Here is a 23,866-nt window from a genome sequence, read left to right as displayed (position 1 = left end):
TGTTCACCCTAAACTGGTCACGATTCGCTTAAACTGTCTTGACTTGACTTGAATAAATTTTCATTTTTAGGTGAACTAATCCTTTTCACAGACCTGTTTCTGTTAGACAGAAAGTAGTTCCGGTAGATTCTCCTGCAGAAAGAAAGTACTTCCTACATGAAACTGCTCACAACAAGGTCTTTGTTGAAAAGTTTCTCGAATTTGGTTAATTCATTCACTACATCAGTCCTGAAATTAGAATTAGAACTTCAGTTCCTGTTTGTATTTATTAAATGATATGATAGATTTTCTTTAAAAAAAATGCAGAATAATAATTACTGTTTTTCACAGAAATACTTACTCTTATTTTAGAAAACAAATCCTCTCCTACTTCTTAGCTTTTCTTGGACCGATTATCAGAATTCCTACCATTACAGAGACTAAGAAAAATAACCAGGAGCATATTTTTCAATAACTCTGGTCTCCAATATTTTTAACGGAAATCAATAATGGACTCAAACATTTTGTGAACTTTTTGTTTTTTGTCTTGAGAGAAAAATATCTAGTTCTGATTTTGGGGTGACCTGTCCCTTTAATTGTCTTAAAATTCCACTGGGCATTTTTTTCCCCCAAGGAAGAATGTAGTGCAGAAGGCACATTTCAAAGGCAACATACGTCACCTGATTGGTGCAACATCCCAGTCAAAGTTTCTGAAAAGTTTACTACATCGTGATTCTGAATCTGTGCATATGTGTGTGTTTGTCCAGTTATCCAACTCAGTGGACCGTTACATCAATAACTTCCAGGTTGTTGATAACCTGAGTGACAGAGGCTCTCTGATCATCCACTTGTTCAAGGTAAGACAATTACACTGGTCATCAACCCTGTCGATCAGCTTCTCGGTCAGCCGTCCATTCCACAAAATGTCAGAAAATCCGCAAAATGTTGTGCCTTCCAAAGCCCAAGATGACGTCCCAACAACCCAAAGATACCCAGTCTGCTGTCACAGAGAACCAAAGGAACCAGTAAACACTCAAATTCTAGAGGCTGGAGTCAGAGAACTTTGACTTTTCTTTAACTCTTCCCCCGCCAGCATTTTTTTAATAAAGTTGTCAGATCGTGGCACTCTCTGACCTGGCTGACCGGCTCCCCTTACTGACACCACACCAACCAGAACTCCCCTTGCCACACTAGCATTTGTTGAATCTGACGTGGCATGTTCGTATGAGCCTGTTTCCATTATTGTCTTAAAATAGTCTATTCCTTGTACTGATGTAAAGCACTTTGTGATTCTGTGAAATGTGTTATACAAGAAACTTTACTTACTTATCCTTTCTAATAGAGGGTTTGATAGCATCTGTCTTATCCACTGAATAGGGCTTGATCTGCAAATACTGTTCCACACCTGTGCAACACATTTTTTGCCGTGCAGCAAGCTGAACCCTAGAAATGTTCAATTATTTTTACCATCATAATGCTGTGGATATAAGCCCAACGATAAAAAAAAGCATGGAACAAACTAGTTTGCAACCAGAGGGAGTCTGACTTCCTGTTAAATGTCGCTGACTTGCACAAACTCAAAGTTGTTTTTGTGTTATCTGAGTTGAGTTATCTGGATTTTTTTTTTCCTGCAAAACCCAGAGGATGTCTCTTTTACAGTGGCCCCAGATTTGAGGAGAACCAGCAGCTTAAAGCAAGACTCTATGCCTGGGAGCTCAGGCTCGTTAATTTTCTTAGTTGCACTAAATCATCGTCCTCTGTCCTCATCTCAGGTGTCTCACAGAGAGCCAGAGATCCTGATCTTCAGGCTCCAGCAGAGATTTAGAGTCGGCCTCCTCCAGCCATCCTCCGTTACCGTCTATGAGTATTACAACCCAGGTAGGAGAAAAACGTCCTGACCATCACATTACAGCAGAGCTCAGGAGAATTCTCTCAGACTTCACCTGTAACTTTTTACTACATTCTACCCAGAAGAAAGGAAAAGTTCAAAATAAGATCTCGTTTTTGTCTGGCCTGTGTCTCAGAGACAAAAACATGCTCAATTTAGACCAATATGAGACTTTGAGTCCTGTGTATTTATTGTAATATTGAAATAATATTGTAACTTTTAATATGACAGGTATCGTATTTTTGCTCTCTCCTTGGCACAGATCACCGCTGCAGTCGCACCTACACTCCCAGAGAGGACAAAGAGGCGCTGTCTCGCATCTGCAGGGACAACATCTGCCGCTGCACGCATGGTAAAGTGTGGATGTGTCTGCAGCAGTGCACGAGTGTATGTTGATGGCGTCTGTCATGTTCTTGTCATTTCATTTTTTTATGTGCTCACAATCTCCAGGTGACTGTTGTGTCTCCAAAACGGACAGCGAAAACTTCCCCAACAAAGACAGAGAGACGTTTGCCTGCAAGTCTTTACACCACGGTACGACACACTGTCGCACACTCACAGCTTTAACACACAGCTGAACAGTTTTTAAGTTCAAAGGTTGCCAGAGCAAGTCTCATGTCTTCAGTGGGTTATTGCCAATCAAATGCTTTTACAGTATTCCAATATGAGTGACCAGAAGCACAAAAAATACAGTAGGGGGACATTACATTGTCTTAATTCATCACAATAAGACAAATGCGGAAATAACATGAGTTGCATTATTTGCAGTTATTGTAATACCCCTGAAAAATGAGAAGAAATAATCACAAGTGTTGCTGTGGTGTTTCCTCAGCGAGAATTTATGTTTTTGCTCTAATAGGATTAATCATAAGTCTATTTATTTGTGATTTCTCTTATTAGACTAACATAGCAATTCACACTGTTAGTAAAATTAATAGGTAAAATAGTAACGTTTGTACAGTTTGCGGCAATTTTGCCTATTCAGATACATTATTTCTTGTATACAAGTTAAAATCTTGACACCACTGTGGCAATAGAAAATCATGGACATGCCTGGATTCATCGTCTCTGGATCATGGACATCACCAACAAATTTCGTGACCTCATCACCGCAGGCCACAGGGCAAAAATAACACTTTTTTTTTTCTTTTGCGCTTCAGTTTTCAAAGTGAGGGTGTCAAGTGTCACCCAGAGTTACTACGACAAATACGAGATGGAGATCATGCGAGACATCAAGCTGGGTGAGTCATGAAGTGTGTCTTCTAACCATGTACATAATAGTGAGCATATAAACTGGGCGTGTTTGCGTTGAGATTTATTACATAATTAATTCCACAAACCAGACAAAAAAGAATCTGTCAGTTGCTAAAACGTTTCTGCTCCCGCTGCTGCAGCTGCTCCCTGAGTCTGAGCAACTCAACAACAGGGAGCTGACGGTGTTTATATCACTCCTTTAACACAAACAGTGGTTTAACCTGGCAGAAGTTAATATCAGAACATTTTTCCTTCTCCCTCCATATTTTATCTGAATCCCTTCCTCCGACCGTCCAGGTGTGGAGGCTGGAGTTGAAGTGGGCATGAGGAGGTTTTTCATGTCACATGGAGGCTGCAGAGACGGACTCAACCTGAAGCAGGGCTCCGAGTACCTCATCATCGGCCCCAAAGAAGACGTGTGGATCGTTGACGGTGAAAGGTAAGGAGAGCAAGAAAGAGAAATATACGTATTACAAAAAATGTGTTCAATCATCCATCTTTTCCAACTGCCATGCATATAAGCTACCAAAGTAGGAAAAGTGGGATGCTTGCAGTCTTGTGCCTTGTGATTCAACATATCCTCTCTGAACTGCATCCTTGCATTTGTTTATTACCAGCTGTTTTTGCACAAATGCAGCCACTTCTTCCAAGTTTGTGTAGTTTGAGCAGATCAAGTTTTCAGCACAATCTCTTCACAGTGCAAACACTGATTACCACACCTTTTTTTTTTAATTCACTCAAAGCGAAAGAATGTCCTTGTTACTAAAATCGATTCTGAAGTACGACTTCACCAATTCATCTCCAAAAGGCATTTTGTGGAGAGGCAGTCACAGGTGCCAACGTTAGTTAGTAGTTTCTCAAAAGTTTGACTTTAATCTTGAACTTTCAGGTTTATTTCGGGCATTTCACCTTTATTTTCAAAATGCCGAATTTAAAAGAAAATTCTTCTCTGATTTATTTTGACTTAATTCTCAATATCTGCCGCTGCACGTGATTCTCGAATGCAAAATGAAACAGAAAAATCATCCTTTTGTCTTTTTTTTTTCCTAGGGCCTGGCACTAATAGTCTTCTGCAGAGTGGGTTATAGTTTGAATTACTATTTCTCTTTTTGACAAAGCACACTGATTTCACATGTGTCCTCAAACACTGTCATTTGAATGTTGGTTGCTTATATTACATGTGAGAAATAGTGTACATGAGGAGTTAGTTGTAACTGGTAATAGTTTATATGATTGCTTGCTGTTTTGACCATAAATCTTCTAATGTTTGATTGGTTAGAACCATTTGTGGTTGATGTTTACCTATAAAATTTTCATCTGCGCACATCTCCACATTGCTTGATATTGCCTAAACAAAAGAGGACTGTTCCACCCCCAGATAAAAGGCCATACCCACTTTAGCTCCTCATTTTATCAGACACAGACACATCTAGTGATATTATATACACTGTGTTTAAATTTAGAAAAATGAAGGGATGGTGTGAGGTCCAGGGAGAGTTTGTTGGGCTAAGTACTTTTTTTGGGCTTTCTTTCTTGTAAAAAACTATTGCTGCATCAAACTGGGGTTTGAGAAAACATAATTCACTCCCCAAGAACAAAATCTGACACCACCAGATTAATCTCTGTATCCTGCAGTAAAAGAGAGTTTTTGAATCTGGTGCTTTTTGCTTTTTTTGTGGACCCATGGTCTTCTCCTATGCACTTGTCTACCTACAAGTGTGCAAACATTTTTTGCTCTCTGATATTTTATATTTCTTCAAAGTTAGCCACCGTTTGCTGTGATGACAGCTTTGCACAGTGTTGGTATAAAATAAAGAAAAAAAACCTGCCATATTCTGCTGATAAATTCGTGCATGTCTTGCACACTGGACCTTTAAAACAGCCATTTTATTTTTGTTTCCTACTCAGAAGAAGGAAGCCCTTAAGATCCCACCTTCCAATCACTGACAAGATTAACAGAAACAAAGAAACGTTAACACCTATAATATTCTTGAAATAATTAGACTGCCGTGAAAGATGCATCACAATCATTTTGAGGCAAGATGCACTCCTGATCTACTTTAATACGACTTCAACCATGTAAACTCCTGTCTTTCCTCTCTTTTTGCTCCCTTGTCTGTCAGCTTGTACATGTTAGGAAAGGACACCTGGGTGGAACGCTGGCCTTCGCCTGCAGAGTGCTCCAGCAACGTCAGCCTGCAAGCTAAATGCAAAAGCCTCGATGAAATGGCGTATGACCTGTCTGTCAACCACTGCAGGCTGTAGTGGTGTCAGAGCAGCGACTGGACATCGTTCTTCTGTACCGAACAGCTGTGCACACAAAGATTCAAAGATCACTTCCACACAGCCTGTGCACTAAGGGGATTCTTAGGTATTTTTACCACAGAAAAAGAAGTGAAAGTAGAACAAGACAGCAACACAGATGAGGGTTTTCTCTACTGTGATGATACAGGAATGAGGAACGACTAAATACAACTGTCTGCAAAAAGAAAAAGGAAGAACAGCACACTAAACAGCCTCCTCAACAGGTATTATCGCTTTTATGTAATAGATAATGTACAGTGAGTGGCTCATCACTGAGAAATAAACCCAAACACACAGCTGCGTAAAATAATTTTTACACGGCTTCTTACTTTAAAAAAGTTAAAAATTAATGCAAAATATTAATTTAAAATTTATCTTATTGAGTTTGAAATGATTTTATTGATCAGAACTGTGTCCATAGCAACGGTCTGTTACTCAGAAATAACTGACCTGAGAATGCCGTAACTGATCAGTCAGAATCAGGGAGTTAACACAGCCATGAAATAAGTGAGGGATGAAGAACAGCGAGCAGGTCATTATTGCAAAATAAACCCTGATATGCTGATGCAGGACCCCAACGCAAAGCGGAGGCGTCTTGAATCATCCTGAAGTCGTTTATTTCATGATAATGACCTGCTCATTGTGCATTATCCAGCTTATTACATGGTTATTCACCCAAGAAATCAATAATTTGACACAAAAAACTTTTTTAAATGATTTTATTGCTCATCCAAAGTATATGATCAGAGCTGCATCCACAGCAAACGATCTGTTCTTCATAGCAACAGACAGAAATAACAGACCTTAGAATGCTGTCATTGACCAGTCAGAATCAAGTGTTTAAGAAAGCCATGGAATAAATAATGGTTAACAAGACAAAATAAGTTAAACAAATTGTCAAAATGTCTTAAAATAATGGTAAAAGACTTCATCATTACCATCCTTAATACAAAGTTAATACTCATTATTTCAAATTAAAAGGTTGACAAATGTTTTTTTAGTTAACAGGTCAATTAATTTACAAATTTTTAGAATTCAGATTGAGAACGTACATAAAATGGCCCAATTCCCAACAATCACCCAACAATCAGCTGTAGTTACTGGTGTTAAAACAATGAGGCGTCCATCCAAATAACAGGGCAACAATGAAAAAAAGCAAAATATTTTTTCTTCATTGAGTACGTACAACTAATTTAAATCCTCCAAAGATTATAGAATATATACAATAAAATGCATCAGCAAGTTTATGCAACATGTTGAGCCAAACGGTGCTGACTAAAATAGCAAACTTAACTTTTTTAAATGTTCTGTTTGTAAAGTTTGTAAATTTGAATTTCTGTTTTAAATGTATGGTTGTATGTCTCAATGCTGTATGCTCAATTCAGTGGTTTTCTGCTTAAATAAACAAATCACCCAATAAAAAAAATACAAGGCTGTAGAGTCTTTGTCTTTGTGTTCAGCAGGTTTTGTTGATGGTGCTGAATCCTACCCAGTGGACCTCTGTTATCTGTTTTTCAAAGACAAAATTTAATCAGATTAATTCTGCTGATAAGATCAGAAATGATACTATATTATTGCTGATAATGTAATGAATTATTCTTAAAGTCAGGATAGTGTTCTTGTGAGAGGAGCTGCTCACCTCGGGTCGGTTCTGCGGCTGTTAAATTTGACGACGCCGTACTCAACACTCTCGTCCTCGTCCTCCTCGCGTCTGAAGGGCTGAGATGGTCTGATGTTGGAATAGAGAGGATCTGCCTGGTTCTTGAAGAACTGGATACTGGCATAGTGAAGGTCATCCTGCTGGTCATCCAACTGTCTCTGCGTGGGTAGATATTGCAAGATGTAAACAAGATTCATTTATTATTATTATTATCATTATTATTATTATGCAACACACTGCAATACAGTAGCTGGAAATGAGACAAACCAGCCAACTTCCACGATTCAGTAATTTGGGCATAGAGGGGCACCAGAAATCACAGGGAGTCCTGAAGACTTTGTCTGTTCTGAGGTCCTCAAAATCAGATTTGCACATTTCAGTTAAAATCACAATTTCAGGGTTCGTACACCTTGTCCAAAGTTGAATTCAAGTTCTTTTCAAGTATTTTCAACGTGCATTTTCAAGCTTTACCGAGCTGTGATAAGTGACATATTTAAATACAAAATAATTATTTCACCTCTTCATCACATTAAATTAGATGTTATCGTGGTATTATCAACCAAAATTATGATTTGTGTCAGAAAGTTTAATGTCAAAATGTGTCACCTGTCTGTAAGTAGACTTTGCTTCTTATTAAGGGTTATGCAATTTGTGTATTTTCCTTAGTTGAAAATGCTAACAACTGATTAATTGATGAATCACAAATAATTAATAAGATATAAAACACATTTTTTGCTCATATTATTCTAATTTTCTTTTTATTTCTTGTTTTAATCTTTTTTTCTCATTTTAAGTTTCTTTATCCAATGAATGGCTCCACCAGACAAAACAATGTCAAATGAGGTGCAGTTAATGCCATTTCTAGACTATTGATTCATTATCAATTAATATGTTTAATTAATTCAATTCTTATATGCAATAAATTAATGATTAATAATTCACTTCCTGTAAAATCTGGCTCTGCAAATATCTGACTCATTTTATTTCTTCATCTTAAACCTTAACTAAACAAAAGCAATGTGATGACAATTTTAAGCAGTTTTAAGCACTTTAACCAAAATCCAAAGACTTTTCAAACCTTTATAACATTAAAATTCAAGCATTTTCAAGGTTTTCCAGCACATGTACAAGGGTGATAGAGGGTAACTCCTCTTCCTCACCTGTTCCCTGTTGTCTGGTTGCTCTCTGGGCTCAGACGATTGCTTGAAGGTCCTCTTTTTTCTGCACACAGGTGGACAGACAGGTGAAACAAATGACAATCAAAAAGGTTGGAAAAAGACAAAGACAGGAAGTAAAGACAAGAGGCATGAGGGAGGAACAGGACTACAAAATAAAACAGGAAATAACCTACAAAAACCCCAAACCATGACAACAGCACTTCAGTGATTTACAGAAGAAGCAGCTTACAGAGATGTACAGGTAGGAAGGCCAGCAGACAGGTAGACAGGTAGAGGTCCATGTAAAGTAATACAATGACAGACACTTGAATGCAAAAGCACAAAGCCGGAAACCATCAAAACAACTAGGATGAACTGACAAGGGCTCAGAACAAAAATGGGGTGGTCAAGAGGCCAGGTGAGCAGGCGGGTGGGGAGGGTCAGGTAACTGCAGGGCTGATGACAGATGTGGGAACGGATGAATAGATGGATGGGACAGTCAGGTGATGGGGAAAGAAGGGCATGTGGTGAAGAGGAAGAGAATGGCAGCGGTTTGATGAAGTGGGAACGTGGCTGGATGGAGGGACAGAGAGACAGAGTGTGGTGTTGAACTGCTTACCTATGCAGTATATATACAGCCAGGATTATGACAGTCAGGAGAACAGCAGTCGTTGTTCCAGCAGCTGTTGATTTCCATGAGCCTAGGTAGTGATGAGACACTGACAGTTAATCAGGCTGTTACAAACTGTTTAGGTCTGTTGGCCTAAAATAGTGACAATATAAAAAAGGAAAAACAAAATCCCTTCCAGTGATGAAAATGTCATGCAGTACCACACACACACACACACACACACACACATATAGTACATATATATATATATCCTACATACTTGAAAATTAGTTGGCCTCTATATGTGCCTTTAAAAGGTCCAATACTACTATAAATTTTAACCAGGGTTGATGTGCTGCAAACTTTTGCCCCACCAACTTGTGTCTGTGTGGTCATATTGCATTTTATGTTTTTAATCCCTCTTAAGTCTGCTCTTAATAAGTGTACATGTAAGGCACATAGCATTATAATGTGGGTAAAAAGTAGCTTACCTGGCATAGAGAGAAGGAAGACAACAAATCCACCCCCTGCTGCTGTTAAAGTCATGACTGATCCTCTCATCTCTCTGTGGCCTCAGTGATGATGAAACGCAAAAGAAGGTCATTAACACAAAAACAGTACAAAAGTACACAAAATATATATTAGTTGCTTCAAACAATTCTACTTACAGTACAAAAAGAAGCGTTCTTGAACTGTGATGGTCCACTGTGGTCAGGAGTCCCAGCAAGAGACAGAATGTGAGCATTAAAATAAAACTGACTTCCTTCCTCTTTACACTATTAATAAGCAGTTTGAAACAGATGTCAGTAAATGGCTGAGAAAACTGTTGTATTGCAAACTCAGCTTCACAATGTAATGTACGTGAGACTGAATGAGAGAGCAGTTTTGTGGCCTGCTCATTCTCCAAATGCAGTCTGCCTTCAGTGTGTTCAGCCTGTAATGTGTTAACAAAGACTAGCAGCTTGTTTACAGTGTCTTTAATGAAGTTGAACATATTCAGTTCATGTACTTTGACTGTCACAGACTGTAATTCCTCTTCACACTGTTTTTGGATATGACTTTGCTGAGCTACTCCTGCTGTTCTGGAACTCCAGTATTGTCCGGTCCATTGCTTTCCAGCATATTGTTGTTGACATGAGCTGTGAGTGTTTTGAACACATTTTTATTTATTCATAAAATAAAATAATAGAAAAAAGAGCAGGGAAGAATGTAAACAAATGCAATACAGAACAGAAGAGGTTAAAAAAGGAAATAAAATATAACTTTAATGAGCAGCGATTGTAACTTATATATTTGAGAAAAGAATACATTTACATGTATTTCTATTTTAAAAATATACATATACATAACAATAATAGACAGAAAATTAAACAGAGATATCTGGAAAAAAACAGTTGTGGTGATGGAAGTGGTAAAAACGGACAGCAGAAAACAATCAGACATCAAACAGGCTGTATATACAGAAGAGAAATGTACTTCCTGTCAGCATTTTGGAAGTGATTTTCTATTTGACTCTTTACTAACATCTAGTGGCAGTTCTCTGAAACTACAAACTGCAAAAAGTTTACACCTCACCATCCCACAATTATTATTTATATCTATCTATATCTCTCTATATGAGTAACTTATTTCACTCTATATTTCTCCCCTGATCACAATATCGAAGGGGGTGACACAGCTGTAAGCTGTAGCGCTGTTGACAGAGTAGTATTTTAGGTTGAGATGTTTCCTTGATCTCTGATGGTCATTTAATGATTTATTACAATAAATATATTACATATTTCTCCTTTAAAGGTACATTGTGGGGTTTATGACCAGTAGTAGCATTATGGAACAATAATTCTTACAAGTGGATCCTCCTTGACAGAGAGTGTCAAGCTGATTAGTGTGTTAGCATGCTAGCATTTGTACTAAACAGAAAAAAATGCAGTTGCAGCTGATGGGATTGTCCCTAGCTGTTTTGGTCATAAATCAAAGTATTGGACAAATTAAAATTTTAACCTGCTAGTAAACGAGTTAAAGGACCACGACAGTCATTGTAAGTTCCTCATTGTGAGGGATATGAATGTCTGTAGCAAATTTCATGGTCATTCAGCAAACCGTGGTTGAGACATGTCTGATTCCGAAACAGGTGAAAAGACAAGAAATGAGGACCATGAATGTCGGTATAAAATCTATAAGAGTCCTTTGAGTGGTTGTTGAGCTATTTCAGTCTGGGCCGAAGCAGTGGACCAAATGTCTAACAGGCTGACTGAACGACTAACTTTGCCATTCCTTGACCCATGGAACTAGCATGGCTGAAAATTAAAAAAAGAAAAAAAAAGAAAGACTAGAGATTCCTGTTGTATCCAACAGTTTTGGTGACTGTACTGTACAGTGAAGCTGACTCATCCTCAGTTTCTGGACCTCTGGTTCTGAGAGGGAAAACAAAATAAAAAAAAATCAGAGGATCGTGCAAATTAAGTATCAACTAACACATCTTTTGCTTAGAGTAAAAATGTAACAAGCAATTGCAATAGAAATTAAAGTGTTAAAATTCAATACTTGATCATCAGTTCTACTCAATGCATGTAATATTGAGGTTTTAGTGAGAATAATATTCCTGTGAGAAGAGATGCTCACCTTGGGGTAGTACTATCACTGTTAAATTTGACAGTTGTGTACTCAACTTCTTCTTCTTCTTCCTCCTTTTTGTGTCTGCGATATCCAGCTGCAGAGATGTTGCAGTACACAGGATCTGTCTCGTTATTGGAGAAGTGGATACTGGCATAGTGAAGGTCCTCCTGCTCCTCCACCTGATTAAGTAGACACTGAAAACACAAAACTGCTTTTAGATTTTACGTCTGTTGCACTTGACTTGCGGTAGAGCTTGCAAACTCCAAGAAGGCACATGGAAGAACATGGTCTTTGTGTGTCATGGTCACAGGCTGTCCTTTGTCATTTCTAATTGATTGCTAAGACTCAAGAATGGGGGTTTCATATAATATGAGCTGGCATGAGGGCAGATCCTGGTGGATCTTATCTTATGGATGCACAAGAGTGGCGTGCTGCAGATGATAGCAAGGTGGAACTTTTCATCTAGGCAGTGAATTACAAGTGTAATCACTGAGGCATTTTGGTTTGGTTTTATCTGCATCTATTTGTGAAGTTGCAGCCTCTTCCCCATCATGGGTATTTCATGGTTTGGGGGCTATTGGGCGACTACTAGGGGTGTGTATCTCACTGACTGAGACCGATTTGATTCGTATCTCTATACATGTTGAATGATATGATATATCTTAGAAATTTTTAAATGGCTAACGATTTGGTTCGATATGATTCAGTTCTGTCCTGACACGATATGATATGATGCAATACAAGATAATGCAATGTGTGAATCTTTACATTTTCATTCAATTAAGGCTACATTTGTAGCGCTGAGTGCTATTAGTTGCAAAAAGAAAGCATGCTAGTTTTACTAAATATAGTAACAGTAGAGACAGAGAGAAGGAGACATTACAATGGTGTTAACATCTTTATTATGAGTCTCATGTGTAAATAAGATACTGTAGTGTAAATGAGAATCTGTGAACAAACTTTAAAACTGTTTAAAATATTAGTATATTTGCAGTAAGATGATATTCTACTCTGTTTCATATGAAGAGAGCTGTGGTTTTGATTAATTTGGAGGAACAGTGATGCTCCGTGTTACCTGCTCTCACAGTGACATGACGTCTCTGTGGGTCAAACTCGTGTCTCTGTTCTCCGCTGTCCGACACATTTTGCATAAATGATTTCCAGCAGTGTTTCTCGTCTTTCTTATAAAATCCAAAACTTATTCTACACTTGCACGTTATGAAAGTTTGGTGGTCCGACACAGTACAATGTCACTTCTGTTGCTGTTTTAAGCATGGTCTGTTTTAAGGAATTGAAAAGGAGACACAAGTAAGTGAGGGGGAGCGCTTGTTTTGAGTCATCGCAGCAGCAGGCGCTCAGCGAAAGCAGTGCAGGCAGAGGTAGGAGGAAAGAGAAAATAAAGGAAAGTTATAGTGGCAGCTCCTTGATGTCAAAAATGAAACATATGCGCATCCTAATGAGATGTATCGATGCACTAGTGCTGCATCGATTTGTTTCCAATTCATGTTCAGCCTTTTACCGATACAGGCCATCTGAACGGATGCACTCGTATCTTAGACATTAAAGTTCGATGCATCAGATGTATGAATGAATTGTTAAATCCCTAGTGACTACCATTATGACAAATGAACATAACTTCTGTAGTAATGATTGACAGGATGTTCTTGCTTTCCCAATATGGAATTGCACTGTAATACAAAGGCAAAGTCAAGTAAAGAAATATAAGGTATTAAAAAGGATAGCTGGGGTTTAAATATCCAAGAGAGGAGGAAAGAGTTGCTCACCTGTTCCCTGTTGTCTGGTCTACCTCCAGGTTCGGATGATTGCTTGACTGCCCCCTTTTTTCTGTTTAGGAGAATTAATTAAAAAATAAACTAACAAAGCAATAATTTAGTAGCTAAAGTGACTGCTAAAAAGATAATGCTTTAGTAATTCAATCTACTCACCTTATCAGTAGGAAGATGGAAAGCCATATGATAGCCAAGAAAACAGCTGGGGATGTTCCAACGACTGCTGATTTCCATACACTTGAGGAGACTGTGATGAAATAAAAAAAAACTTAATTGAGGTGTTTTTAGATGTTTGGGACCAACAGCAGCATAAAACAAACAAAAAATATATTTATTTGCATGTGCCATGCTTGGTCTTCTGAGATGTAAAAGAATCTCCTAAGGGACAAATAATCCTGTAAAATTGGTCCTCCTGTGGGATCACCAAACTCTCCCTGGCAAGCTAGAATATTGACCCCCTGTAGTGTAACTTAGTGAACATAAAGGTCTTTTAAAGAAAGTATCTAGTTTATTTCAACTTGCGTCTATAGCTCTGCCCTTTATTTTTATGGCTTATGATAAAATTGTACTAAATTGCAGAGGTGTGGAAACACAGAGACATCACTACAACCGCAAGAAGTCCAGACAGAAAATTGTGTAAGAGCTCAATTACACCAAGTACTTTAAGTCAAAGTGAATCCAGGAAGTCAGTCTGAAAAACTGCTAGATGTTTATAAAGAACAGTATGAGTGATTACTGTACTGTTTTCTCTTGCAAATACGTCTCAGTAATTGTTTAGATTGTCTGATTGTTTGAGTGCTCCTGTTTCCCACCCCATCCTACTTCTTTTTAGTGATGACACCATGTTTGCAGGTTTCAGCAAGAAAAAAGCTACTCTTTTGTGTGTGACACAGCAGTCTCACGTGCTTCCTCCTATATACAAGGGATCATGTCACGCATTACATCATCTGATGTGTGCAAGTAAACTGAAAAACATACCCGCCACAATACTCAGATGCAAAGTGGAGTTTTGGCATCCTCTTATGTTCTGGGCTTCACAGTAATAATTCCCACTGTGTTCAGCTCTGATGTCAGTGATGGTGAAGTTCTGTCCTGATGCTTTTGGTGAGTCTTCATTCTCCTTGTACCAGGTGTAAATAGCTGCTGGGTTAGCATCACTGCTACAGGTCAGAGTCACTGAACTGCCCTCCACTATCTCACCAGAGGGACTCACTGACACAGAGAGAAGCTTTGGAGCATCTGCTGAGCAATTAAAACAACATTTAAGGAGACATATATGGAGATATAGCATGCGTGATTGAATATACTTTGTATAATAAAAACAGAAAATCTGACTCACACTGAACATCTATAATCAGTGAAGAGTTGATCTCTCCATATTGGTTCTCAGACTTGCAGAAATAGTTCCCGCTGTCCTCAGAGCTGACGGAGGGGAAATGATAAGTCCCTTCTTGTCCTTGAAGCAGCTCTTGGCTCTCCTTGTACCAGGTATGATTAGCTACTGGGTTAGCATCACTGCTACAGGTCAGAGTGACTGGACTGCCCTCCAGTACCTTACCAGGGGGACTCATTGACACAGAGAGATGCCTTGGACCATCTGGAGGACAGTTAGTACAGAGAGACAATCCATCAGTATGAATTTGCAGGATTTTCAACTAGGTCAGTGGTTCCCAAACTTTTTCTAGCATGACCCCCTTCAGAAGCTGAAAGAAGTTCACACATCCCCAATTTATTGATCATTAACAATAATTGGGGATGCAACTGATTAAAAAAAAAAAAATCAAGTTGAATATTAGTGAAGTAAAGGGAAAAATGATATCACCAACAAACTCCTGTTAATTTATTTCCTCCAACATAATCATATTCATTAAACTTTGTTTCACTCACTTGTGTATTTCTCCTTGCCACCGGCAGTGATTCTGTGTTGCTGTCAGAGAAGCCAGTATGCCTATTTCAAATTAGCATGTTTCCCTAATCTTGGATGGCATATCATGGATATTTAATGATTTAGTACAATAAATACATTACAGATTTCTCATTTAATGCCATGTGGCTGTGCAAGAAGTCCCCATTTTGGTAAGACAAATATTGTAAATCACTTGATCCCAAAGCATTCACTGAATATTTTGGCATGTTTTAAACTGATCAGTAAGGAGAAGATGAATGGATGTTGTTGGAGAGAGTACTTTGAGCTTTAATGTGATTTCTATTCTTCCTTTTGTTGTAAAAAGGGAATATTTGTAGTAGCATTCCTGAATCTGATAGATCCAGTGGTCCTGAGGTGCAAAAAAGCAGAGCAACTTTATATACAGCAAAAATTTCCCTCAATTTTTCCAGGTTAAGGACCCATGCAATAGATGCACATTAAAACACAGGAACTCAGTTTTAAAGTGTTTTGTCTTAAGGAATCCCCTCTGAACATTGTTTGGGGGGTTATAAGATAATATCTAAATAATTAGCCTATGATCAAAGTAGGATTACTATAAATTACAGTCAGTGAAAACAACCAACCCTATTTCTTCCCTTTTGTTCCAATATCCAAAAATTGTGATAGGAATAAAAATTTTATATTCCTCCTGTTGCTGAGGTCCCCCTGTGACCCACTCACCAGTTTGAAAACTACTGTGTTAAATAGTAAAACAATATGTATGAAGACATATTCCATTAATATTAGCATGCTGGATTTGATGGGATTTTTGTCTCTTTTATAATAAAATGTGACTTACACTGAACGTCTATCACTAGAGATGAAGAGTTGATATGTCCATGTTGGTTCTCAGACCTGCAATAGTAGGTCCCTCTGTCCTCGGCGCGGATGGCAGTAAAGTTATAAATTCCATCTGATTGTTGAGCCAGCTTGTGGATCCCATTGAACCAGGTGTAAGTAGCTGCGGGGTTTGCATCACTGCTACAGGTCAGAATCACTGACCTGCCCTCCATTATCTTACCAGAGGGACTCACTGACACAGAGGGAAGCTGTGGAGCATCTGTATAAATGAATAAAGATTTTTATCAGTTGACAACGCATGACTCTCGTGACTTATATCGTTTTTAAAGCTTTTTTTTTTTTTTTTTTTTTAACATATGTTGAAGTTGAAGTTTAAAAAGTCTAAATCACTGCAGTTGCTCAGGGAACTATAGCAGCAGATCTGAAAATGACGCAGGAGTCAGTCATTATATACTCATCCTAAATGCTGACTGAAAGCCAGGTTTAATTTTTTAGTCCACAAATCTCCCAAACCCACTGTATTGCAGAAAAGGCAGACAGACAGACACCATATTAAAGACACATGCAGTCATGGTGCAATACACTAGCTTATATGCTCCACCAGATGGCGTTATATTAGTGGAAGACGGTGGAGTAAACTGGAGTTACTAATTATTAATTATTTTTCATAATCTAAACATGGGAAGGTGACTAGTTGTCCCACATATTGAGACAATAATACACATTTTGATACGCTCTAGTTTTCACAAGTTAAACCACTGCATTGAAAGCATGTCTCACATTGTTCCACACAAACATACTTGAGAACTCACCCTACATGATGGACAGAGAAACTTTTTTGCAGGATGTAAAGGAAAGGAAAGGAAAGGAAAGGAAAGGAAAGGAACTTAACCAAAAAATAAAATAAAACAGGTGTTTTGGCCTCTAGCCTGTGGCCCACCATTAAGTTTCAGTTTTGTCCCACCAGAGGAGAAAGTTTGGACACATCTGCTCTGTGGTTTATAAGCTGTATTTTACTCACATGTCACATTAATGGTGACGTGTTTGGATGTCCTCTTCCCCAGATAGTTCTCAGCTAGACAGTAATAATCTCCGGAGTCAGATGACTGGATAGGGCTGAAGACAAGCGGTGATGCTCTGGTGGACAATGATTGGCTCTTCTTGTACCAGGTGTAATTAGCTGCTGGTTTAGCATCACTGCTACAGGTCAGAGTCACTGAACTGCCCTCCAGTATCTCAGCAGAGGGACTCACTGACACAGAGGGAAGCTTTGGAGCATCTGGAGGAGATATAAACATTAACTTTAAGATGAGAATGATATATTTTATAGAACAAAAAACTTTTGTGTCATGTGCGAACAGAAGATACTGCAATACTTTGGACACTTTACAGATCTCATTAATATATAAAATAAATAGTTTTGGGCCCAAGACCAACCCTTGTGGGACTCCACATTTAACCTCCATAAACTCAGAATTATTACCAGCAAACTGCACAAATTTTTGCCTATTATCTAACCATTTATTTACAGACCCCCTGATGATGTTGTTTGTTAGGTGACAACAATTCCAAAGTGTGGTTACAAATGTTATATTTATTTTTTTCTTCTATGAATTAACTTGCCGTCATTATAAACATTCTGAAGACCCTGCATTTGTGTTTTCTGCACTTGATTCCAATTTCACACCTGCTATTTTTATTTTCTGTTTACTAACTGATCTCTAATTATTCTTTGGGTAGAACTATCCCCTATCTCTATCTGTGTGGAGAAGAGACTTCACAGTCATATTCATAATATCCGAGGACAGAGTTGAATATTTAGTTTTATGTAAACCAGCTGCAGAACTTGGTCTCCTCCCTTAAGTTACCTCAGAGTGAGACAGTTATTGATGAAACTGACTGCATGCAAGAATGCATGGTTGTATTTTTAGCCACAAAATACAAGCCATTTATTGTCACCCATATTATAGACACATGCAGTCATGGTACAGTACATGAGCTGAAATGCTCCACCAGATGGTGTTATGTTAGTGGAAGACTGTAAATAAACTCACACACTGGAGGAAAGCGGGAGTTCTCATGTCCTTCTACAGCACAGTAATAGCTGTCTGCAGGATCAATGGAGTCTAAAGAGATGTGAGGTGAGTGTCCCTGAATTTTCCTTCCATTCTTGTACCAGATGTAGTTTGGGTTACCAGGTAGAACACAACTGCTGTGACACGTCAGCTTTGTACTGCTAGAGGACTCGTAGACATTTAGTCTGTCTACCTGCACCTGAAGATCTGAATGTGTGAATAAAGAACAAAAGTCTTGACTGAACTGTCAACATAAACACAAACATAGAAAAGTGACCTTTATACAGTGTGAAACAGTTATAATACTAAATTAATAAATATTGCGATGAAAACATTACCTGTGACAGACAGGGTGACCCCAGGTACACCACTATATTTCCCACCTTCTTGGTCTGTCAGGAATCTGAACTTGTACACAGCTGAGTCATTCTTTCTCAGGTCTGTGATTCTCAGAGTGCAGTTCTTGTTGTTACCACACATATAACGCACACGACCTGAATACTGTGGCTCCATTGTCAGATTCTTATAATGACCATTAATCTCTTCAGTAAACCAGAACTTATTGTGAACTGTCTTTACTGTGGACGGGTATGTGAAGTTGCAGCGTATATCCACTGTTGATCCTTCCAAGGCACAGATACGAAGATGATGGTAAGTCACTCCCCAGCCGTTCTGGCACTGCACCACTGTAACACAAGAAAACCATCAGACTCATAACAGCATCAGAGAAACAGATTATGTTTTGGACTTTATGTAAATACAGCTGAAGAGTAGACAGGAAAGGGGGTAGAAAGGGAGAGGATGACAGTGCAACAGTCTGCAGGTTTTCATTTCATTTTGAAGGATTTTAAAGAGGAGAAACTCAGAGAAACCCTGCTGAGGTCATTAGGTGGGCTGAAAACCTGTGGCACAAGATTGGACAACTGATGTAGGCTCTGCAGACAAAGACAATCATAGTATCAAGGTCAGTAGGCCGGTGCTATCTTGCCTGTAGTCTAGCGATGAAGCAGATGAGATCAGTGCTATGGCTAGGTGGCTAGCTAGACAGTGCTGCCTTTGTCGAGGTGGGATTTTGCAGTGAAGCAAAGAATCTGCAGTGGATATTAGATATTTTTCTGGAGACTGAAATTGCTTTTGTCCCCAAGCAAACAATTTTCAGACACTTGAATCTTATTTATTGGTGCAGCACAGTAAACAGACCCTCCACTGAATTTGACATGTGACAACTGCACACTACAGACACCTGCTGCTGTAACAAGTTACACTGTCTGCCTGATGCTTATTCCAACAAAATCTGCTGCTTATTTAGTAAGTTTTGGCTGAATTGAAGTCCCAGCTCTAATAGTCACGGTTCGCCACTGCACTTCAGATAAGGTCGCTCAGCCGTGACTCTGCGCAGCTCAGCGTGCTAAAAGTGCTAGCGGAAATGCAAATCAGTGTGGCACGGCTTGACTTGGTGTGGCCAAAAGTGCCAATGAACAAGCACCAGTGATGACACAAACCAGCCACACTGTCACAGTTGGTAAGTGTTATAAAATGTGTGATTGCATCTGATTTGCATCAGTGTCCCCGTCCACCCTCCTCTCCAAAATGTTACTTCCGCATTATACAAGTGTCTGCAGTAGAGTAGGCCTCCACTCAACAAAGATGAGCATAAATTAATCAAGAGAATTTCACAGTATATCAAAGAATTTATTTTTCTCTCCTGCTACCCTAACTGTACACAACACTTCAATTAACAGCATCTAGATAAAGAGATTTTATGTGAAAATCCACAAACTACTGTGTACTAACAATCCAGAAACAGCCATTTATACACAACTGTACTGTAAGGTCACTTAAGATGTCCAAAAGTAAAAGTTTTGCAAGACGGGCATTTTAAGGACAGGTATCACACTGCATCACTTCATGAGTCAAATCAAGAAACATGACCCGAGAATGACTGAAAGAATGAATTAAATGTTATTTTCTAAAGTCATTTTAGGTCGCTCTGACTGTAAATACATTACAGGATAAATGTAGACATACAGCACCTGGTACAGTGAAGAGAAAGACGATAAATCCAGTTGCTGCTGCAGTTAAACTCATAGCCGCTCCTCTCATCTCTCAGTGAGGATACAGATGATGATGGTAAATAATGCGCATGAGTTGTAGTAGCTGTAGTTCTATAAGTAAAAAATCAGTCACAAGAAAATTTGTACCTAAAGTGGAAGGAGGCTGTCTTGATAAGATAATGTGTCTGTGTGGTCTGAAAGCAGTAGACAGAAGTTGTTAAAAATAAACCCAACTTCCTTCCTCTTTACATAATTTGCATGTGTAATGAAGCAAACACCAGAGGACATAACAGAAAATAAAGATACAACCTGGTTTGTCAAAATGTGAATATACGCTATTTAAGAGAGTCTGAGAAATTAGTTTTGTGCCACATCACAACACCCCACTAGACACAAGTAAGACAGTAAAGAGACAAGTGTGGTCATAGTTTAGTGTCTGTCTGTGGTGCTCAACTAAACAAGGATGAAGGTGACAGACTGTTTGATGCAGAACTTCACACCTCATCAAACTTCCTTTTTATTTTCTGAAAACTAAAAATGTTTTATTATATTCATAATCTATAATTTGTTTATTTTAAATATTACAATGCTGGTTAGGGGTTGATGCATATTAAACTAAATGGTCCAGAGTGAAGCCTAAATCAGATTCAATGAGGAAAGTGGTACGATCTCTGCAAACCTAAAATCTTTGCAGCTGAGGGGTCCAGTGATTTAAACCAATGAATATAAGATAAGATTTTATTGATTTCCAGGATAAAATTCACAGCGGCACAGAAAACATGCTAAGAAGGCAGGAAAACAGATAAAGAGCTATTTGAAACAAAAACATACAAATAAAATACAAAAATAAGGACATTAAAGAGATGACATTAAAAATATACATCACATTGCCCTGCAGGAGATAACTGTACTTTGAAAAAAAGAAATCGGTCATACTTTATTTGAAGAGGTGTGCTTTAGACTCACATGACATTGTCATACCATGACACAACACTTGTTATAAACATGTAGGACTCTGCAAATATTTACAACTGTTGTCATTCTGTCAACTGACACTTCTTAAGTCCGGCCTTTGTTTGCTGTATTCTCCAGTAACAATAGAGCAAACATGGCACCCAGCAGAACCTGGGGCAACTTATAGCTTATATATCTTTTTGGAGGCACTGCTCAGCACATATAATGACACTTCCTAAGAGTTTCCTTGCCAGTTGGAGACACATAACCATGGAAACCCATGCCGGTTAACTATTTAAAAAAAAAAAAGATATTATGCCTATCAGAGGGAAACCTTAGTTTTTTACATTTAAAACTAAATGTAATTGAGCTGCCTAGATCACTGTCTGCTTTTGGCTGTTATATTGTCGTTGTTGTCATCACCACTGCATTGTATTGTGGGATTACTATGGATTGCACCACTGGTTTCATACTAAGCTTTCGGACATACTAGAAAATATCACATACCTTTTTAGCGGACTAAATAGCATTTTAGTATGGAATTTCGAATGATGTACATTAGCTAGCTAGTTAGCAAGTGTTTTGCTAACATCAGCTACAGTTTCCCCAGCAACGTCTTCAAAATAGTTTTCTTTCAATATAGACAAGCCTAACATATGACCAACGTTTCAAAAGGGGTGGGAGTTTGTTTGACATTAACAAAGACAAAATACCCTGTTATAAACATGCTATTGCAGGCCTAATTATGACACTTTAAGAAATTAGTTGGCTTTATGAGTTAAACATAACATTAACTGTCATATGTAGTAGGGCTTGGCATTGGAAATTATAAGACTGTTATAATTGTGTCCTGAATAATTCCTTGACCTCAACTACAGTGGTAAATCTGGATTTGCCATAAAGATGTCATTAAGTTCTATTACACTGTCAAATTATTGATATAGCAATGGCCGCTGGTTCTGTTGTCTTGTGAATGTCAATTTGTCATAACAAAGATATCTTAAACAATGGCAAGTTTGTATTAAAAATGACATAACTGACTGAATGACTCTTAATGACAACAGTCATAAACATTCCTAAAGATTCCTTCATGTTTTACGACAGGTGACATGTCTTACAAAGTGTCTGCAAGAGACTGACAGCAATGATTTGAGTCATAGTTGAAGTCCAACACAACACACTGCGGTCTGGGTTAAGTGCGTTTGCTGTGATGGGAGCAGGACTGAAACTGTTGCGAGAGACTTTTCAGCTGTGGTTTCATTTCTCTCATTCACTTCCTCACTTACCGACAGACACAGTAGAGCAGCCACAGCCTCACTTTTCTCTCGCTGAGTTATCAGCACAGCTTCTTACTTTGTCTCCAGTGTCTCTATTTTGGTTTATTTTGCGGTTCAACTCTCAAGCCAAAGTGATGGGCTGCGACTCTCATCACACATAGATGTGGGATTTCACTTTAACTACTCCTGAACTAAAACTGAGGCCACATTCACAAACCGAAAGATTTTTGGCCAAAGAGTCATTTGCAAAGTATTATAGCTCTAAAAATATTTCCAACGTCTGAGAGGTATCACATCCCTTGTTGCACTAACACCTACTTCAGTTATGCTTTAGTTTGTGCACCGGTGCTTCTGGGAGGAGAGAGAGTAGTGGGAGACAGATTTAAATATTTAGAGATAAAAGTTGAAGTTTCACATTTCAGGTGGCCATAAAAGCAAGTAGAATGTTATATTTACATGCATGTAATGCTTTACATATTCTGACTCATGCAGAGTAAAAAAATTAAGATGATGTTTATTCTTTAGCCAAAACAGACAGTGAGAATTAAACTGTCAGTCTGTGAACAGTAGTCTGCTGCTGGCTAACATTAGCCTGATGAGCTAGTAAGTTTACTGTTGGTCAGTGACACTGTCAGCTGCTCCGCCCCCTTGGAGACTGTCTGTCTTCTCTTTGTTCTGTTCTTGGAATCTGTGGCTGTGACCAGCGGCAGCCTGTGTCGCTGGCCATCGTGTGGACATGTGAGTGAATTTGACTGGTACAGAATCATATATATGACACCCATATATACCAGCCAGCTACAAGTCAGGGCTGGTCACATTGAAAACCACCTGGTTCTGATTGCTGGTCAATCGGTGCATCCATAGTTCATAATTGCCTATCCTAAGAAATACATTTTACAAAAAAATCAGTGAGTGGGACCAAGTCCAGAGTAAGTCTCAAGTCTTTGCAGTCAAGTTCCAAGTCAAGATGTCATGTTCCAAACTTTGGGTTTTGAGTCCTAAACAAGTCATAATGCACTGTTATAATTATCACTGGTCTTTATTAGGGATGGGTATCATTAGGATTTTTTCAATACAGATACTACTTATCAATACTGATACTTTTTGATACTGTTATTGATACCACTTTCCATAATTTGATGCAAAAAATCTCCTGAGTAAAGGAGTAGCAGCTTGTCACTAAAATGAGAATAACATTTTAAGGCCTAGTCCACCTTAAATGTCAGCCCACCTTAAGTGAGCCTGTGTTGAAGCGCTCTAGCAGCATTCCAGATGGGGGAACAAGGAACCTAAACTGTACAGACACAGTGCACATCACTGCTACGTTCACTCTGTCTCTCTCTGTCTTTCATCTTGACTGCACACTCACATGCACACTTGCAGCACTCCCAGTTGTGCTGCAAAACAGCCACACAGGGAACTTTGTTTTGTTTGTGTTGATGTGTTTGAGAGGGAGAGGAGCATAGAGAGAGCATACAGCATGCAGAGTATACGCTGAATGGGGAGATTGAATTGAGTTC

General features: G+C 38.6%; 2 protein-coding genes across 2 annotated transcripts in view; one reads left to right on the top strand and one right to left on the bottom strand.

The window, feature by feature from the left end:
* LOC146329493 (complement C3-like) overlaps positions 1-6,856 on the top strand; it is a gene marked incomplete at its 5' end in the record, with an annotated part of 35,186 nt that extends 28,330 nt beyond the window's left edge. The window contains 7 exons of the mRNA XM_084714434.1: positions 747-836; positions 1,752-1,857; positions 2,130-2,219; positions 2,318-2,401; positions 3,028-3,108; positions 3,419-3,560; positions 5,245-6,856. Of these exons, the coding sequence (XP_084570560.1) occupies positions 747-836; positions 1,752-1,857; positions 2,130-2,219; positions 2,318-2,401; positions 3,028-3,108; positions 3,419-3,560; positions 5,245-5,386 (735 nt within the window). The remainder of the gene's footprint in view (positions 1-746; positions 837-1,751; positions 1,858-2,129; positions 2,220-2,317; positions 2,402-3,027; positions 3,109-3,418; positions 3,561-5,244) is intronic.
* On the bottom strand, positions 6,129-20,266 carry LOC146329492 (B-cell receptor CD22-like). Its single transcript, XM_084714759.1, has 11 exons — positions 20,095-20,266; positions 18,400-18,747; positions 18,041-18,268; positions 17,008-17,265; positions 15,985-16,245; positions 14,598-14,855; positions 14,237-14,497; positions 8,862-8,943; positions 8,246-8,306; positions 7,065-7,243; positions 6,129-6,932 (listed from the first exon to the last, which is right to left on the bottom strand). Exons 1-11 carry the CDS (start codon positions 20,162-20,164, stop codon positions 6,929-6,931), a joined length of 2,010 nt encoding a protein of 669 aa, XP_084570885.1. The 5' UTR covers positions 20,165-20,266; the 3' UTR covers positions 6,129-6,928.
* Positions 20,267-23,866: the final 3,600 nt, after the last annotated feature.

This window comes from Lutjanus erythropterus, chromosome 3 (genome assembly GCF_056507025.1).
Source record: "Lutjanus erythropterus isolate fLutEry1 chromosome 3, fLutEry1.hap2, whole genome shotgun sequence".
Classification (NCBI taxonomy): domain Eukaryota; kingdom Metazoa; phylum Chordata; class Actinopteri; order Lutjaniformes; family Lutjanidae; genus Lutjanus; species Lutjanus erythropterus.
The sequence above is the reverse complement of the archived record's forward strand: the minus strand, read 5'-3'. Positions and strand labels throughout refer to the sequence as shown.